Raw genomic sequence first — 14391 nt, forward strand, 5'->3', positions numbered from 1 at the left:
GCTTCAAGGTTTTTCTTTAGTTTGATATTATGAGTTTATATGTTCCCCAGGAGCTAAGTATGTATGGTAGAGATGAGAAGGTTGGAAATCTGTGTACTTGTTTTTGCCCCGCCATGTATCAAAGAATCAAATACATCCTTTCCAAATCTGTATGTTGATGTATAAAAACAATCTCAAAAGTTGATGAAGGATTCAGGTGGAGAAATGAATATAAAAATAGTTTGCATATAATGAACTAGAAAAAATTTAAAAATCTCAAAAGTTGATGAAGGATTCAGGTGGAGAAATGAATATAAAAATAGTTTGCATATAATAAACTAGAAACAATAAAAAATAGTTTGCAGGCTTTAACATGCTTTTAATTCATATTTATTTTATATTCATGGTAAGGAAAATGTAAATATGTAAAATTAATACATTTTTACTTTTGGTTGAAGAATGGAATGACTCCTCTCATGCATGCAGCATATAAAGGAAAACTCGACATGTGCAAGTTACTTTTGCGACATGGAGCTGATGTGAATTGTCATCAACATGAACATGGATACACGGCCCTCATGTTTGCTGCACTTTCTGGTGAAGTCTGAGCCCTTGCTCTATTAATATTAGATACCTTTACAAGTTTGTTTTAAATGCCTAGGTATTTGAAATTAAATGCATTTTTATTTTAGTAATTTTAAGATCAATTTTGATGGGATGGAGTGGTAGGAATTGGTTTTGAAAAGTTATAAAGTATGAACTTAATTATATACCTAAATTGGCAATCTGTTTCTTTAGAGATTCAAATCAATTGGTTCATTATGTTGACAATATAATTTGGTGTAATTGAGAAGCTGGGTTTGTTACGTTAGTTACCTTGATGTTCTGTTTCTTGATATTTTGAAGCAAACACTTCTTGGTTCTCTTGATCCGGTAGCTGCTATGATAGGGCAATTTGTCTCACTGCAATTTTAACATGATCACCCATTTAGAAACTTATTTATGATATTTATTCTTTGCTGAATAAAGTCAGTTGAGAAATGTGATGTAAAATTAAGTGAGGTTATCTGTGATTATTGCAGTTGTTTTAAGAAAATACAGATATAATAATCTCATTTTAAAAACAGTAATCTGTGTTTTTATAATCTTGGAACACAAATGCATTTATAAGCCCCAAAAGGACAATATTGTCTAATTTATTAAATTTAAACATTGGCATATATACCATGATATATACCATAAAAAGAGTTAAAATACAAGTGAAAGGGCTGGGTTTGTGGCTTGGTGTTAGATGCTTGCCTACCATGTGTGAGAACTGAGTTTGATCCTCAGCACCACATTAAGAAATAAATAAATAAAATAGAAATGAAAAATGGAGGAAAATATTTATATTTTAAATGGTTGTATTGCTATATTTGTATATAAACAATTTTTATATATCCACTAGAAAAAAACAAGTACTATGTTACCAAAGAACAAAAGAAATATTTTATCAACATACAAAACATTTTCAACAATAATCAAATGAATCCTAATTTTATGCTTATTATATTGGCAAAGGTTAAGAATAATGCCCAGGAACTTTTTGCATTGTGTTGGTGAGTAACATTGTAGTCCAACCTTCCTAGAAGCCAAACCTGGCAAAATGCATTTAAAATATGCCTAACCTTCAATCCATCCATATTTTCTAGGAACTGTTCCTCAGGAAATGGTGGTTCAAATTTGGAAGAATGGACAGAAAATAATATTCATTAACTGTAGTGTTTATTGGCAAAGCATCTATAATGATTCCATTAGTGAAAACAACTATGGATGTTTAGATAGAAAAACATCTAGAAAGATAGATCCTAAGTTGTTGATAGTTATTCCAGAGCCTTTAGTTGTGAGGGTTAGAAAGAGTTAGTGGGTATTAAAGGAAGATTCCTATTCATTCTTTCTCTTCTGGTTTTTGTGGTTGTTGTTGTTGTTTGTTTGTTTTGTTGTTTTAAAATTATCAATGGACCTTTATTTTTTTTTTTTATTTATTTTTATGTGGTGCTGAGAATTGAACCCAGTGCCTCACACATGCTAGGCAAGTGCTTTATCACCGAGCCACAACCCCAGCCCCCTGTTGTTGTTTTTGATACTTTTGTATGGTTGTTTTGATTTTATATTGAGGATTATCATTAGGGAAATATATTTCAATTATTTTTAAATGTGATAGTCAATCCCATGCCATTCCTTTTTTTATTGCCTGATTTTTTTTCCAGAAAATTTGGTTAATTTTTAAATAGATCCTGTAGAATTTTATTTTATTTTTTTTATAATTATGATTCATATTTTGAAAAACATGACAATGTTCCCATGATGGAAAGCTAAAAGTAAATGTGGGAGGAAGAAGAGATACAAGAGAATTTTGAAGGTGTTTACATTGTATATTCCTTATATTAACGAATATATTCCCTTTAACACTAGGTAACAAAGACATCACATGGGTAATGTTGGAGGCTGGTGCAGAGACAGATGTTGTCAACTCTGTAGGGAGAACAGCAGCTCAGATGGCAGCTTTTGTGGGTGAGTTTTGCTATAGTTTTCCATTAGATTATTCTCAAAGTTTCCCTTCTGGGAAAAGATACCACTTTGCTTTTCAGAATGAAAATTTTGTTGTTATTTTTTATTTTATTTTTTTGTTGTTGTTATTTTTTAAAAGAAAATGTAACCTGTAATCCCAGCAGCTTGGGAGACTGGAGACAAGAGGATCTCGAGTTCAAAGCCAGCCTCAGCAACAGCTGGGCGTGAAGCAACTCAGTGAGACCCTGTCTCTAAATACAAAATAAAATAGGGCTGGGGATGTAACTCAGTGATTGAATGCCCCTGGGTTCAATCCCAAGTATTGGACTTAAAAAAAAAAAAAAAAAGAGAGAGAGACAAATGTTCACAATCCACTCTCTTTTAGCATATTAAAATAACTAGTGATATTTGTGGAAAATGAAGGCATATATCGAATTTCCATTTTGTGAGATACAAAGAATAGTAGGGCCATTTTAATTGTAGCCAAGTCCTTTGTTTTATTTCTCTAATGGAAGTAGTTTGACTTAATATTTAAGACTGTAAACTGTGAAGTCAGCAATTGTAAAGTGAAATTCTGGCTGTGCCATTTAATAACAAGGCATTTAATAATTCTTTCAGCTTCCTCATTGTAAAATAGTTACAAGGTCATTTTAAGGATTATAAGAGATGATAGACTGAAAGGACCTTACATGTAGCACTAAACAAATAGTATCAGTTTCTATTAATAATTACAATAGTGATGCAATTCTTTTTTAGGAAGGAATGTTTTATAATAATATTTAGCTGCTTCATTATCATCTTTATCAATTACAAATGTTTATTTTTGTGTGTCCAGTGATTCTTGGCATGTTAGTCCTGTTACCTGACATAATGTTTTGGTTTAGGAGAATGAATGTTTGATCATTGGTATTTTGGCCTCGTTGATTGATCTGGTAGTTAAGAGAGTCCACTGATTAAAAAAAAAAAGTAAAGATAGAAACATCTGATTTATTTAGTGGCCTTGTCCAATGATTTGTTTAAAAAAAATTCTTAATGTTTATAACCTGTATACACAGTATCACTCTCAGGTGGTTCAGTTATAGTGGTGAACAAGATAGAGGTTGGTCATGTTTTCATGGCATTTAAAGGCAAATAGCAATGGCAGTGCAAAACGCTATATCAAGGGAGAATTTAATTCCATAGAAATATGTAGAAAGAGGAGATATTCTTTTTTATTCCAAGGGGGTTTTGAGAGAAATTATGTTTGAGTTGAGCTTCAGTGGGAATTAATCAGATGTATACAACTGTAACTGAGTATCTAGTTAAATTTTATTATTACATTTTTTAAAAATATAGAGACTTTCAGTGATTAAATCAGCTACTCATTTGGTTGCCTTGTGACAGCTTTATAAAAAAAAAAGTATCCCTATTTTATTTTATTTTAATTTCATAAGGATTTGAGAAATGTATGGCCTTGCTGTGCAAGCTTCAGAGAAATATTTTGTCTCCCTGTTGGAGACCCATGGTTGCTTCCAACTCATCTCTAAGTTAGTTTTGAGCAGGTTAGTGCAGTGGGAAAAACCGCTAAACTACTGACATGGAAACATATTTTAGTTCATTTCTGCTGTTATTAGCATCCTGGTCAAATCCTGTCACTTCCAATGAGCCTCAGTTTTCTTATTTATATGCAATGAAGCAGGGGAATTAGAACGTGTCCCAACTTTTATTTAGCTCTATGAGTGATCATTATGTCCATGATGAAACAAAACAGAGCTCAGGTAGAGGTTAACCTTCCCAAGTTTACAGACCTGGAAGTGGAGGAGCTTTTTCTTTCAGTCATTAACGTGTGCTCTTTTTTCTTTATGCTACAAAGCTAACAAAGATCTAAAGCATAAATTGTCCACGGTCACATTCTAAAATAAGAATAGCATTTTACATGCATTTTAATCTATTTAGACTAGTTTTACAGACTGAACATTTTTTCAATTGGAATAAATTTTCCATATAAAAAGACTGAAAAACAGTCATTCTTCCCAGTGTGATGGTGCATGCCTATAATCCCAGCCGTTCAGGAGGCTGAGGCAGGAGGATCACAAGTTCAAAGCCAGCTTTAGCAACTTAGTGAGGCCCTAAGCAACTTAGCAAGACCCTGTATCTAAATAAAATATAAAACGTGCTAAGAATGTGGCTCAGTGGTTAAGTGTCCCTGGGTTCGTGCCCAGGTCCAAAACAAATAAGTTATTTTTCCCTTTTTGTTTGCTTCAAGTGGATCAGTATATATACATGTGCATACACAGGTACAAAATTTTTTTAAAAATGTGATCAACTATACAGTAAACATTCCTTGCAACTTGTCTCCTTCACTTATCAGTGTACCATGGGAATTCCTCCCAACTCAGTAGGTATAAACCAATTGTTATTTCAGTAGCTATATAACATTTCTTGATATAAATGTTTCCCAGTTCATTTAGCTCTTCCTTGCTGACAGATTTTAGTTTTTTTAACCACTTCCCTAGAAACTATGTAATAATCATCTTTGTTATAATTTTTTATTTTTATGTATCTATAAGATACATATTCTCAGAAGTAAAATTCCTGAGGCAAAGGATATATAGTTTTAATTTTAATGTAAGTCTAGATTGTTTTCCAAAAGGATTAGTATCCTTTTACATTAGTGTCCTTAACTGGATGTTATCACTCTTTCAGTTTTGCCAGTCTGATAGTTGAAAAGATGGTATATCATGAATTTACCTTTCTTTATAAAGGGAAAGGTTTTGTTTAGTGAAATTAAAGTGCTGTTGCTGATCATTTGTATTTTCCCTTCTGTGGGTGGTTTGTTCATATTCTTTAATTGTTTTTCTTTGGTGTTGTCTTTTCTTCTAACAAGGAGCTTCATGTATTTTACAGTTGTTAACCGCTTGCTTGTCTAAGACCAAATGTCTTTAAATTATTTTATGCCAGTATTTTTTTTCCCTTTGATTCTTATGAGAACCTTTGCCACAGGGAGTTTATTTTTAATAGTCTTATTTATTTTTATAAATTCCATGTTTCTTCTCTTGTTAGAGATTTTCTTTGATCGGGGGATTACACAAGTTGTCTCCTAAATGTTGTTTGGATTTTTGTTTTTCCTAAGGAGTTTTGCTTTGGTACTTCTAGAGTTTATTTATTTATTTTAACAATTTCTTTTCTCCTAGGTATATAGCTATGATAATACTATTTATTAACCACCCAAACTTTTCCCACTGCACTGAAATACCATCTTGTTTTAAGTTAAATTCCCTTTTATGTAATTTTCATTATGTATATGCAGAGAATAAACATCTGTATGATGTAAGAACTTACTATCCAATTCACATAGTATGACTTTATATGGTTTTTGGGCAGGACTTGTTTGGTCTCTCAACAATATTTAGTAGATTCCTTAATAACAGTCGTTCTTAAAAAGTTCATATCTTTAGTAATTTGGAGTTATTGCCCCATTGCAAGGAGAATTCTTACTACACCTCAACACTCTTCCACGTCTCCTAGCCTGTTATGTGTAAAAAGAGAAAAGCTATTGATTCCTTTTATTTTTTCTTGTCATTTCTATTAGTCTCTTGGATTTTTTAGCTATTCAATTCTATTTTATTTTCTATTTGAATTATTGTCAAATTTCAAACTAAAGAGAAGTACTAATAGTGATAATTGGCATGTCCTTTTCCTGGTTTTAGTGAGAATGTTTTTAGTATGATATTGTTATTGATTTTATCACTTCTAGTTTTGCAAATAAGAATTCAGTTTATTTTCTTTTGTACACTTTTCATCTCTTTCTGAAAGAATGTTTGATGTTTAGTTCATCCTTGAAACTAAACAATTTTACCAGAATATGTCAGTGAGTTTTTGTAGGCTACAAGACTCAAGTCTAGTCATTGTAATACTAGAGCAAAATGATGTGCTGACTTTCCCCCCCTTGTAACATTTATTCTCTATATTGATAATTCTTTTTATTTGTGTATTCAGAATTTGTAAATTAAAACCCAACAAAACTAAATATTTTATAATTCTAATTATAAAACTTAAAACACATTATCAAATAAAAATTACATTTATAAAGATAAACTTTAAACATATATCACTGTAATGTAAATCATTAGATTAGTTAAAACAAAATGTCACATTAAGCATTACCTAAAATTAAAAAGATTGACTTTGACAAAAAGTAAGTAATATTATTTTTTACTTTTCATAAAGGTATAATATTAAACCCCTAATCTTAGCCGGGTGTGGTGGTGCACGCCTATTATTCCAGAGGCTCAGGAGGCTGAAGTAGGAGGATAGTGAGTTCAAAGCTAGCCTCAGCAAAAGCAAGGCGCTAAGCAACTCAGTGAGATCCTGTCTCTAAATAAAACACAAAATGGGGCTGAGGATGTGAATCAGTGGTCGAGTGCCCCTGATTCAATCCCCAGTACCAAACAAAAACCCTGGTCGTATAACAGTGTGATTGTTATGTAGTAGATATTTTTATGTACAGCTACTTCCAACAGCTAGCAGCTTTTTCTGACTGTACTAGTTGGGGGAGGTACAGTTTTAAATTAATTCCATATTTTCCTCTGACCCCTTTATATTAATACCAGATATAAAAGTATCTGGTTTGATAATTTCAATGAGATACTTTGGAACAACTTTTTTAAAAATAGGAACATATATGTTTTATTCAATCTGAGTGTAGATTGTATTTCATGGAAGCTTGTGCAGTCTGTCTCATCTTCTCTAGTTTCTTCAAGTACAAGTTGTAAATTCACATGGATACCTGTACTGCTTTTGATGCTGTCTTGTCCACAACACACCTCCCTTAGGAGATAAAATTCATTGAACATCATTTTTCCTCTCTTCTTGAAGATTCTGGAGGTAGACTTGATCATTCCCTAGACATCACCTTGGCTCATTACAGATTTTTAATATAGACTGCTGTTGTTTGACTTCTCAAGATGTAGGCAGTGGAGCTTTCTGACATAAGGAAAGGGAGAGAAAGAAAAAGGAAAGAAGGGAGGAAGGGAAAGGAGAATGAGAGAGAAAGAGAAAAGAAAATGCCCCTTCCCCACACAAAGGAAAGGAAAAAAGAAAGACAGAAACTAGTTAACTAACTGGTGATTTGGTATTTAATGGTAGCATGGAATACCAAAAAATGATGTTGTGATCACTACTAATTTCTCTTTCTAAATTGGTGACATATTCTTTTGTCATTTGCTTAATACTTTCTCCATTTCTTTTTTTCCTCTCTGGGATTTTTTACTATTAGCTCTCTTGGATCTCTTAGTTCACTTCTCTCTTCCATATAATTTTTATCTTTGAGTTGTTCTCTGTCTTGAGATGCTTTGTCCCCTTGATCTGCATTAATGATTTAGTTCTCAATAGTCAACAGGATTACCTCTTTCAGTTTGTGTAATAATCTTTAAAATTGGTATCTTTCTGTGGTTCTTGAAAGTCTCTATATACTGTAATAGAATCTGCTGAAGGGCCATTATTTTCCAGCTCTGATTGTGGCCCTAGTTGTCATGGTTAATGTTACTAGTCCACTGCCATTCCAAGAAGCCATCTGTCCTAGTACTGTGTAATCTTGGAGTTGCTGGGTCTCCCTGGGTACTCTGCTCTGTGTCTGTTAGGCAGTCCGGTGAAGCTGTGAGGGTTGGGCAGCAGAGAAGGAGGTGCCACAATCTCTATGCCTTTGGGCCCAAGTTCACCCTACCAGCCGAGGGCACCGAGAGGTTGCTCCACTCCCACGTTCTCCCAAGAATGCTCAGAGACAAGCAGAACCCTCTGCCAGCCTCAAGTGCCAGGGTCCAGTTGGCCCACCGTACAATCCCCCTGCAGGTCACCTGTTGTCGAAAGGATCAAGCAGATGCTCCCAGGACCATGCACACTCGGGCAGGGGCCTCACTGGCCACCCAGGGCAGATCACCCTCCGGGAGCCGCAGTGACGGGGCACTCTACCCAGGACTTGCCACCATTGGTCCCTCTGCCCTCGCCAGGCAGAGATGCAGAAGAGGTTTCTCCTTCAGAGATCTCCGAAGAGCCTTCACCCTGGAGTGTGCCCTGTAGGTTTTGCCTGATTCCCCAGAGTGGCTGCTTCCCAGCTCCAGAGAGGTAGTGGAGAGGGATCCCGGGATGGGGAGGTGGCAGGAGCACACTATGAGTCCATCAACCTCCCTAGAAAGGTTTTGCTTCTGTAGAACCATTTCTAAAGCTAGAGATGGCTCAGAGGAGTGGCTTAGAGATTTATGAGAAACCAAACTTTTGGGAGCAAAAATTTTAAAAAATAATAAATTTTTTTTTCTGTGATTCATTTCACAAAGAGGCCATGCTTTTCTCAAATTGGGGGAGGGGGTAGTTTAATAATATTAATTATTACTAGTATAACAATATACTTTATATAGCATATATTTGAATTAAGTATAAATAAAACTGATTATAACTAGGGAAGCATGATTATCATTTGTGTAGTGGTAGAAGAAGAGACATTTAGATTACAACCCATTTTTACAAAAGACTTCCGGGCCATTTATAACTTGAACACTGCTTTTTTGTAATCCACATAATCTTCAGATATGTTGTGGCTCTGTGCATTTAAAAGATTGTTTCTTTACTTTAGAATGCTTATAAATGTTCTCTAAAATAATGTACCTCTCCTTTTCCTCCTATACTCTCCTCTTCTGATGCATGGTTACTTAATAAGGAAGCAGCAACATAGTTTTAAAAAAAAAAATCCAGATGATGTCTTGTTTTTAATGATAAAAATGTAATTTTTCTATTTTTCTGTTAAAAGGTCAACATGATTGTGTGACTATAATCAACAATTTCTTTCCACGAGAGAGACTGGATTATTACACTAAACCCCAGGGACTGGATAAAGAGCCAAAACTGCCTCCAAAGTTGGCAGGCCCATTGCACAAAATTATCACCACAACAAATCTTCATCCTGTCAAGGTAGGTTGTATTTGCTTTTCATTTCAATATTGCTTCAGAGTTTGAACTGCTCTTATTATATGGGATCATAATGGTCTGGATTTGAGTTTTGTAGATGTGGAGTTTGGAGTGGGCCCCTTTGTTCATTAGATTTCTTGAACAAGTGCATTTGGTTGAAACCTAAGAGACAGTAGGAGCAACAGGTTGGAGCTGGAGGAGAGGCCAAGCAAAGAGTGGGGCCCACATGAAGCCGGCTTCACACCATTGTGTTCTGCAGCAGGTGTGGCTCCAGAGTGGCCAGTGAGTCAGGCTTTTGTATTCATTTCTGGAGAGAAGAGACAATCTCCCAGGTAGAGACAAGCGAGATGGCTCCCATTGAATGAGGAGAAGAAGGAGGCCACTCTGAGCCTTTTGCAGCCAACACTTTGAGTGCCCAGAGCCTGATTTGTAGGACTGTTAGAAAGGCTCCGAGTAGTGTTCTGTTGGCATCTACTATTATCTTTCTAGGAAGTATGAACATATTTTTAATGCCAATGATTCTTTGATGATTTTAAGTAATATAGTTTTTTTAGCAGTCAGTCAAATCAAGCAGATTGTTCAACTTTCAGACCAACACTTAAGTTCAAATCACATAACTAGGATGCTTTAAGAATCATTCCTCACTATTTTCACTGCTATTTTTTTTTGGATTTGTCATTTTAGAAACAGCAACAAAAGCTGCATAAAAAATTATGAAGAAAATGGTACTTAGAATTTACCCTTTTAAAAAAAAAAAATAAATGCCTCTTTTGTGTTAGTGGCTCCTTCCCTCCCAGCACACATTTAGAAGAGAGAACTCCTGGGAATAGCAACACCTCTTTGTCTTTGACACTCTGGTGTGTTGCAGGCTGGGCTGGGAAGACAGGTTTTTCATATGGATACCATATTTCTTACTGTAGAGAATGTGTGTGGTTTTATAATACCTTTGTTCCTCTTTGGCATGAGTATTACGGGGAATTCTAGTTTAGGTGGATTTGAAGAAGTTTCCTGTATTTTTCTGACTTACCAACTCTTTTGTTTTTTTATCAGTACCAGGGATGGAAGCCATAGTCTCTCATGTGCTAGATAAGCAGTCTACTACTGTGTTATATCCCCAACTCTGGATTTACTGACTTTTATATCTACATTTCTATGCCATTAGACTGCAAGAAAGTTCTGGAATAATTTTTGATGTTTACATGGAACCTGGTCTCTCAGGTTTAAAAAAAATCCTAAGAATTATTCTACTTTCAGATATCTTTAAAGGCATATATTTTGAGTAAATTAGATTAAGGGCATATTTATATAGGTAATAAATTGCAAAAGTATATAATCTGAAATATTCCACATAATACTTTTGTATCACATAGTCTTATGAAAGGAGACTGTTATATAACCAGAGTAACGTCCTTCAGACCTGACTTTGCTTTTTGTAGGTATAAACAATCTATTCACTTGAAAATCTTTCTTTTATCCATACTTTGGAGATAAAACTGGCCAGTTGCTTTCATTGTGGCCCACTTTCATTATTTTATTTCTTTTCAAGCTAGCCTGGTTCTTCCTAGTGAGTATTATAAAAAAGTAACAGGCAACCACTGTCTAAAGTCAGATAGCTTTTAAAATAAGCACAGAAATGTCTTCAGTATGCAACTTACCTTTCCATTCCCTTGCACGTTACATAGCTGAATTTGTGTCTAGGTTAAGTGGCTGCTATGGTAATAAGGATGTGTTTATTTTCAAAAGGGACTTGGGGAATTATGCTGATACCCAGAAAATCAAGGTTATCTAGAGAAAAATAAATCACAGAAAAACAGAGCTGAGCAAAGTCTGGGTTTGATCCTCAGCACCACATAAATGTAAAATAAAGATACTGTGTCCACCTAAAAAAGCTTAAGAATAAATATTTTTTAAAAAATGCTGCAGAGATGAAAAGGAAGGAAACTAGCACAAATATTCCTTTGGGTACAGCTATGTAAATGTTTCAGTAAATGCATGGTAATGGTTCATTACACTAAATTTAATCTTAATCTGTGTATACATAAGAAATGTGAGACTCAAAAGAAAATGAAAGGTAAATAAAAAAGAAACATGGACTATCGTATTTCTTTGTAAATATTTGCTCTATAAAATAAGTGTCTCGAGACAAAAAAACCTCATTAATCTGGGTTCTTTTTGAGATTTTTTAAAAAAAGAATTCCCACTTGTAAGTTAAGAGCTTGTACTTTGATTATAAATGCTATATATAAAAATATTGAGCAAATAATTTTAAATGATTGCAGTAAGCAGACATGTAAATAAGCTAATTAATGAGTCTTCTTCACAAATTAATTTTGATATATATTTGGTGGGGGGAATAATCAATAAATTGACCACTAAGTATTCTGATTATATATACTTAAGTCTAATAATTTATTGTTATTAAGTGTTGGATTTTAAGAAAAATTCTAGGTTATATATAAAACTAGTAGTATCAAGAATAAGTGAAAATCCTGTTTTAGTTTCTCATGTCCGTTTAATCTGTGTTAGGAGGCTAGGTATAGGTTTTATTTAAACTAACAACTGATCTTTTTCATTCCTGAAGAGAGAAATGTAACTTACTAAATCTGCTAACTCTTGTTCCCTGACATTTACAATCCCTAGGATAAATATTTAGCTGGAACATGTAAATTAGTAAGTACTGACTGCATACCCTTGTGGATATGTTATATACATGTTCACCATAGGTCCCCATGCAGGGTCTCATACAGACCCAAATTCAAGTAATCTACCCTGTAACAAAGCCAGCAAGAAACATACTCCTCATTACACTAAATTCAAGCTTAATCTGTCCATTCATAAGAAATGGGGTAGTTAAAAGAAAATAAAAAGGTAAATGTAGAAATGTGGGACTTATAATGTGTAAAATTTGATAATTTTTGACTTTTCACTTTTTTTTTTTTTTTGGTAGCAGGGATTGAACTCTGAGGCACTCGACCACTGAGCCACATCCCCAGCCCCATTTTTTTTTTTTTTGTTTTTGTTTTTGTTTAGAGACAGGCTTTCACTGAGTTGCTTAGCACCTCGCCCCATTGCTGAAGCTGGCTTTGAACTCGCAATTCTCCTGCCTCAGCCTCCCGAGCTGCTGGGGTTACAGGCATGTGCCATCATGCCCGACTTCACTTTCCACTTTTAAAATTACTTATAGTTTCTTCCTTGACCTATTCTCATTAGTATAGATAATTTGAAGCATCTTTAGGAAAATTTCCTCAGAGAAATATAGTTAATTGGAAAGAAAAACAATTTCATTTTTAGACTTTTTATTGTAAAAATCTCATTTTCTTATAATTAAAAAGAACTAATGAGAATTATACTTATAATCATGAAATTATAGAGTTCAGTAATGTTAACTAAGAAGAGTAATTGCTCAGTGATTTGATTTTATACGTAAAGATTGTACAGTGTGCCATGATTACTCTAGAGGCAGTAAAACCATTGGCAGATCATATTTTACTTTGATATTAAGAGATACCATGGTGTTAGGGTTCTTGTGTATTAGTTTTATTACTTTGGTGGCAATTTGCATTCTAATTTGGACTAGTACACTGACTATATGATCCTAAGAAAGACTTTATTTGGTAATCTCTTACCAGTTAGTCAACTAACTACCCAATTTGTAAATTGAAACTATCTCATGGAATTTCTAAGTTCTCTGGAATTTCTTTTAGATCGTGATGCTTGTAAATGAGAATCCTCTGCTGGCAGAAGAAGCAGCCCTTAATAAGTGCTATAAAGTGATGGATTTGATCTGTGAGAAATGTATGAAACAAAGAGACATGAATGAAGTATTAGCGATGAAAATGCATTATATCAGTTGTATATTTCAGAAATGCATTAACTTCTTAAAAGATGGAGAGAATAAATTGGACACACTGATCAAAAGGTACTGTTTTTTCCATGTCTAGTATAAAATACAGACAAGTAGGATAATATTTTAATATATAAAAACTAGTTATAAATGTCAAAATTAAGTATTTTAGCAGCATTTTCTACTGTTGGGATCACATTTAGTCTGCAAGAAATAAGGGGACAATGTTATACTAAGATTAGTTTTGTAGGCTTTGCAGTAATTTTTTTGTTATCCTTGGTTTACACATGAGGAATCTGAGGTTGAATAGTATGTATAAGATCAGGCAGCTAAAAAATGCCTAAGTACAAGTGTGAGGTTTAATGGTGTTGGTGCTGGAGGTTGTACTGCGGACTCAAAATGGCATTTAGGGTATTTCTGTTGTATCTGAGAGAGCTGAGTGTTGTTCTTGTTCTCTGACCACCAGAGATAAACTTTTCTTGCAACCTTACTGAGAAAAGGGAACCAAGTCAGAAGAGTGTGACTCAATGAGAGTTTTTATTCTTCCTACAAATAACTGACATGGTAATAAGTAACCAGCTTATCTGATAACAGTGTTTAGCTTTTTCTGGTGGGTCACCTTTGCCTGTGCATCTCAGAACCTGGAAACCTGTAAAGGCCTGAATTGCAGGTTGAATTGAGTCATCTTCATGATTTACAGAGATGATGAAAATCTTACAAAACAAAGAAGAAACTACTAAAAGCTATTGGGTTCAGCTATAAGGAAATGCTTAGTGATTGAACTTCAATATGTCCTTAAAAAATATCTTTCAGCTTGTTAAAAGGCCGAGCTTCTGATGGCTTTCCAGTGTATCAGGAAAAAATCATTAGAGAAAGCATCAGAAAATTCCCATACTGTGAAGCTACACTGCTCCAGCAGCTGGTGCGAAGCATTGCTCCTGTTGAAATTGTAAGGCTCCTCTTAACCAAGTTTACAATCAGTAAGACCTAGTTTCTATGCATTGTATTGTTAAAGATGAATTTTTTTTTTTTAGTATTTTTATTTTCATAAAGTTTTTAGGAACAAAAGTGGGGATAGG

General features: G+C 34.2%; 1 protein-coding gene across 2 annotated transcripts in view; it reads left to right on the forward strand.

Annotated features, from left to right (window-relative positions):
* The window catches only part of Ankmy2 (ankyrin repeat and MYND domain containing 2), a 35624-nt gene that overhangs the window by 11277 nt on the left and 9956 nt on the right, over positions 1-14391 (forward strand). For both annotated transcript variants that reach the window (XM_005328776.5, XM_040291727.2), the window contains exons 3-7: positions 438-576; positions 2434-2532; positions 9311-9471; positions 13173-13387; positions 14126-14261. In XM_005328776.5, the coding sequence (XP_005328833.1) occupies positions 438-576; positions 2434-2532; positions 9311-9471; positions 13173-13387; positions 14126-14261 (750 nt within the window). The remainder of the gene's footprint in view (positions 1-437; positions 577-2433; positions 2533-9310; positions 9472-13172; positions 13388-14125; positions 14262-14391) is intronic.

Source organism: Ictidomys tridecemlineatus, chromosome 2 (assembly GCF_052094955.1).
Source record: "Ictidomys tridecemlineatus isolate mIctTri1 chromosome 2, mIctTri1.hap1, whole genome shotgun sequence".
NCBI lineage: Eukaryota > Metazoa > Chordata > Mammalia > Rodentia > Sciuridae > Ictidomys > Ictidomys tridecemlineatus.